The sequence below is a fragment of the Armigeres subalbatus genome, unplaced genomic scaffold, assembly GCF_024139115.2.
Source record: "Armigeres subalbatus isolate Guangzhou_Male unplaced genomic scaffold, GZ_Asu_2 Contig453, whole genome shotgun sequence".
Lineage (NCBI taxonomy): Eukaryota > Metazoa > Arthropoda > Insecta > Diptera > Culicidae > Armigeres > Armigeres subalbatus.
The window spans coordinates 52,179-58,021 of NW_026943209.1; the positions used below are offsets into that span (position 1 = coordinate 52,179).

Sequence of the window (5,843 nt, forward strand, 5' to 3'; positions counted from 1 at the left end):
GTGGTTTCAGTCATCATCACCATCATCAATGCGGCACTGCAATAGGGTGTCCCTCACATCCCACCCCAGCTAAAAAAAAAAAAGTAGCCATGAATTTCCATACATTTTTTTTATTAATCCATTTCCAATTTCAAATGCAACTTTATCATTTAACATATAAAACGCATATTATTCTTTCTACTGTCTCATACATAATTTCTCTTCTTCAACTACACGGATATACTCTTTAAGGTATGAAGGTATCTTCACTTCTCTCACCGGCCGTCTATATTCTTCGGTTTGCTTGTCCCGTTGGTCAATGGAGGGGTGTGATTCTCTATAAGGCAGATTCTTCACTCGCTTCGTTTGAGTTAAGTGCCGCTTGAGTAATTGGCCATCGTCACCCGAGAGTAGTAGATTTCCATTTGTTTGTTGGATCACCGTATACTTTTTAGGATCAAACCTACTGTCCCCTTTTGCACGTACGCCTCGTTCTACAATCACTAAGTCCCCGGGCATGATTTGGCACTTTCGAGCACCTCGACGCTTGTCTTCATAATCCTTTCCCTTCAGTTTTGCCTCCCGATCTCGTTTGCTAATTTCGTCCTCATTCAGGGTAACATTACCCCGATTCAGCAATGGTAGCCCTCTTCTGAATTTCCTCCCATACATCATTTCTTCCGGTGCCACTTTGGTGATGCAATGAGCAGCTGAGTTGTGCGCCTTAACAGCGTTTGTCACCTCCTCTTCGTACTTTGTTCCAGAAGCTACTGCCGAAGCCATGGCCTTGTTGATAAGCTTCATATAGCTTTCAACAAGGCCATTCTGCTGTGGGAAATGGGGAGTGGAAAATATATTCAGAATTCCTCGTTCCTCACAAAAGTTACGAAAATCGACACTGTTGAACGGTGGTCCATTGTCGGATTTGATGTTTCTCGGGTAGCCTTCTCTATCGAACACTTTGCAAAGGAATTTCTTCGTTTCTTCGAAATTCGTGGACTTCACTGGGCTTGCAATTATGAAGCGAGAGCGATAATCAACTAGCACTAAAATGTATATGCCCCCAAACCTTGCATAGGGCCCGTTAAAATCGAGCGCTATTGTTTCCCAGACCGCCTTCGGTGCTATGACGCGTTGCATGGGAGTGGGTTTCTCCGGCTTACCATTAGTGACACAGGTCTCGCAGGATTTCACCCATTCCTCTGCATCCTTGGGCATACCCGGCCACCAGACGCGTTCTCGAAGGATACTCTTTAACTTTGCTGCGGAAGGATGTCCTGTATGAGCGACATCAAGCGTTTTCTTGCGTAACATTTCTGGGATTACTGCACATCCATTCTTCGAGATTATTCCATCGTCAAGACAAAGATCCTCAGATACGAGCTCATACCTGCGCAGATTCTTGGGCCATTGCCCGGATTCGAGAGCTTCAGTGACTTGGGACAGAACGGTATCTTCACGCGTTGCAGACCTAACTTCTTCATCCGTCAACAGACTTATTCCATTAGCTTCGAGTTGGGCAATCTCCCACGGGCTGGTGGAATCATCAAATGGCTCATCCTTACCCTCATACAGGCGAGAGGACGGATCTGCGATATTAAACTTTCCTTCTACATATTCCACTACGTAGTTGTATGGGCTGAGTCTCAGGGCCCAACCATCTGCTCTTGTCAAAACTCGCTTTGGCGCTTCCCGAGATCGGTTCAATATGAACGCCACCCCTTTTGCATCGGTACGCAGCGTGAATTCTCGGCCTAGTAAATAGTAGGCGAAGTATTCCACTGCCCAGACCGCACCAAGTGCCTCCCGCTGATTTTGCGCATACTTCTGCTCCGTGGTCGTCAACGCCTTCGAGGCGAAACTAATAATCCGAGGAGTGCTTTTACTGTTTTCTTGCACTAAAACGGCGCCGAGTGCCACAGGAGAAGCGTCAGTATATAAAACCGTTTTGTCGTCCTCCGAAAAATAGCCCAATGATGTTGTACAATCAGCAATTGCTCTCTTCGTAGCTTCAAATGCCGCTGACTGACGGGGACCCCAAGACCACGTCTTCGTAGTCGACACCGTCCAAAGAGGGTTTGTCAAGTCGGAAAAATTCCGTATGTACGGGCTTATGTATGCTGCAAGCCCAAGAAAGCTTCTCAATTCTGAAGGCGTTCCTGGTGATCGGAACTTTTCGATGTGCTTAATCTTCGCCGAGTCAATGTGAAACCCATCTTTGTCCAATTCGTGACCCAGGAATCCAATACGTTGCTTGTCGTATTCACATTTACTTATGTTCAGCGTGAGATTGTTGGCTCGCAATACTTGTAGTACTTGGCAAACAGTTGCACGGAGTTCTTCAAGTGTTTCAGCAAACACCAAGATATCGTCAATATAAATGATTATGTTCGGTATGCCTTCCAGCACTCTGCTCATTTCTCGCTGGAAGATCTCCGGGGCACAATTTACCCCGAACATAAGACGAGTGAAGCGGAACATCCCATCCTCACTAAGGAACGTTGTCAGTTCACGGGAATCCTTCGAAAGCTCCAAATGGTAATATGCGCTCGTGAGGTCCAACTTCGTGAAATACCGCGCTCCGTGGAGTTTTATTTTCATTTCCTGGAGCAGTGGCAATCGAAAATACTCCCGATTAATTGCTTTGTTGGCGGCGCGCATATTTACCACCAACCTAAAATCGTTCTTCCCCTTCGCAACTGCTGTCATCCCACTTATCCACTCAGGAGCGGTAGTCACTCGTTCTATGATTCCCCGTTGTTCCATCTCTCGCAATCGCTGTTTTGCCCCTTCTCGGTATGCGGCAGGGACATTATAATAAGCATTGCGGACTGGCGCAACCGATTTATCGATGCTGAATTTAACTTTTACGCCAGGCATCTTGGGGAAAACTTCAACACCATTACTCTCGCTGCAATTGTTAACGGATGATCCGACTTTCAACAAGCCCATGTCGCTTGAAGTTGCTCTTCCCAGTATAGAGCGACGGCCACTAGGGACTACTAGGAATTCGACGTTTGTGACTGAGTTACCAGTTTCTAAAGGGACAATGGTAGACACAAACGAGCATTCAATATGCATGGGGGTTTCCGCAGCGTAAGCTCGCAGATTGGTTGTTTTGATAGGGCCGAGGATCTTGATATCTGCCTGCTTTTTCTGGACCTGTTTTAGAAGGGCGTTCCAATCTTTACCCCCTATAACATTCACATCGGCTCCTGAGTCAATCAGAAACTCGATAGGTTCTGAGTTCCCAATACTACATAGTATGAGGACATCTCTAAGTGATAGAGTATTGATGTGCTATAAAAAATAAGCGAGAGAGAAAAAAAAAGCAATGAAATTTCCAAAGGCGGACTCGTGAAACCTTAGATTAAAAAGCATTTATGTGGATTAGGAGACAAAATGAAAAATCAACATTATTTTCGAAGAAATTTTATTTTTAACTTAGTCTGTTTATTCATTCGTCTTGTATATTATTGACTGAAGCAATTTAAAGTATATGTCCAGAAAAGTAATGAATTATTATACCTTCTCGTCTTCGATGACTGGCGGAGGTTCCACTTTCTCGACTCGGTTGAGTTTCTTCATCCGGCATGTGGCCGCAAAGTGACCACGACGACCACATTGACGACACTCACGATCAACGGCGGGGCACACTCTGCCATTATGCTGTGGGCGATCACATCGAGAGCAACGATCTCTTTTATACGTTGGCGCAGTGTTCCGCCTTCTCTTGTTCACTGTGTCGCTTTGTTGTCGCTGTTGTCCAGCGTAGCTCCGCTTCTGGGTCCTTGGCGTGTATTCTTTAACAGCAAGCACTTGGTTATTAGATGATCCTGCTCTCACCTCAGCGTCAAAAGCTTCACTTCGTGCGGCCGATTGAACAATAAAAGACGTTTCATAGTTGAATGTTCTGGCTGATCTAGCGAGTTCCTGATTCATCATACCTCGCAACAGTTGCGATCTGACGAACCGCTCCTGGTCTTTGGAACTATAGCCACATAGTCGTGCTTTGGACATCAATCGGGCGTGGAAAGTGACAGTAGATTCACCCCGCTCCTGCTTCATTTTTGCGAAAGCCTCGTGCTCGGCCGCAGAATCGGTCATTGCCCGAAAGTAGCCGGAAATGTTAGCAACCATCTTTTTGTAGCAGTCGGGATCATGAAGATTTGGCCTTAAACCCGCGCCACGCACTATATTTTGGAGATCGTCTCCAATGGCGAGAAACAGGTACTGTGCTTGTTTGACCGGATCACTTATGTTATATATGGCCAAGGCTATCTCAAATTTTTCTAGATACTTATTGAAGGCCTCCCACATGCCGTTGGAGGGCACATCCGTCGGGAATGGTGGGATATGGTCCATTCGCACGCTCGATGACGGTCGAGCGATCTCTACTCCGTAACCTGGCGCGGCCCAAGATTGATCGATTGCGACAGGTTTTTCGCTAGCACGTTGCTCGAGTAGAAGGCGTGATAGCTCCGCAAGTCCTTTCTCCAGTGAGGATAATCTGTCACTGTCTTCGTGGCTTCTACTACCAGCCGTTTCACTGTTGCGATTGGTGGCAGTGTCTTCATTGGTGCATCGTGGACCTATATCTGGTACCGAGCGTTTATCGGATTCATCCAATTCCGTCACCGATGAATTTCCGTTTCTATCCTGCCGCTCGACTCCGCGATTTAACGGCATCCTGACATATCTTCCAGCTTCTATTTCTTCACTGGTTTCGATGCTCGACCCGGGAGTCGGTGGACGGCTTGTGATGTCGTATTCGTCATCACTCTCAACGTCATAAGTGCTGAAAAACTTTTCGTTCTCCATTTTCCTATGACAAAAAAAAAACAAAGCAAGCGATAATCATCGCCATTATTTCTTTTCTATACATACAACTATGTTTTAAGCATTTCGTATGTATTCGGATTACAGTGAAAGTCTATTTCAAACAAATTCAAAAGTTGAAAAAAAAAAGAAAATCAATTTGCCTTTCTAGTATTACTTTTCATCGAGCATCCCGCTAACGATGATTGTGCTCTAGTTTTCGTCCCGAAAACCTTCATGCATACCTTTTCTGTTTTAATTTGCGTCCCACAAATTTTCAGCAGAAATTTCCTTCCATCAAGCATCCCGCTGATGATAATTGTACGCTAGTTTTCGTCCCGAAAACACTTCTGCGTACTTGTTCTTTTTTTTTTTTAATTTGCGTCCCACAAATTAACAAAAGAATTGCCCTTCCGGCGTTTTTTCCTCATCGTGCATCCCGCTAACGATGCTTGGCGCTAGTTTTCGTCCCGAAAATGCTAATGCGCACATTTTTTTCTCTTTAATTTGCGTCCCACAAATTAACAGAAGATCCGCCTTTACCGGCAGTTTCTTTCCATCAAGCGTCCCGCTTGTGGTAGTTGTGCGCTGGTTTTCGTCCCGAAATACCACCATGCACAATTCCTTCTAACTTGCGTCCCACAAGCTAGGAAAATGCAGTTTCCATTTTTTTCTCTATAATCACGAAATACATGCGAAATAACGTCCACTTGTTTAACAACCAGTTGAGTGATTCTCGCTTACACACCTCCAGATTTGTTTTTTTTTTAATATAATATCGATGATATTACCTGGCAGGATCGCCATTGTGCAAGTCCGTAAACACGAATGCAAAGCGGAATCACTCAACTGGCTGTACCAAGAGACACAACCTACCTCGACGAGTGTGTGATCCAGAAAGAGGCCCGTGCCAACGGTCACATGGATTATAAAGCCTCGCCCAGCTGTAACGCTCACTCACACAAGTCTGGCTCTATCACAGAGCAAACTTGCGCATGCGTAATTTGGCTGACGCATGCTCTGTTGTTGACCTACCTGTGTGAGTG

The 5,843-nt window shown here is 45.4% G+C and overlaps 1 protein-coding gene across 1 annotated transcript; it reads right to left on the minus strand.

Moving 5' to 3' along the window:
* Positions 1-258: 258 nt before the first annotated feature.
* Positions 259-4,800, minus strand: LOC134204210 (uncharacterized protein K02A2.6-like; the record flags this gene model as incomplete). Its single annotated transcript, XM_062679039.1, has 2 exons — positions 3,508-4,800; positions 259-3,279 (listed from the first exon to the last, which is right to left on the minus strand). Coding segments are annotated over exons 1-2 (4,314 nt in total), but the record flags the coding sequence as incomplete, so codon positions are not given.
* Positions 4,801-5,843: the final 1,043 nt, after the last annotated feature.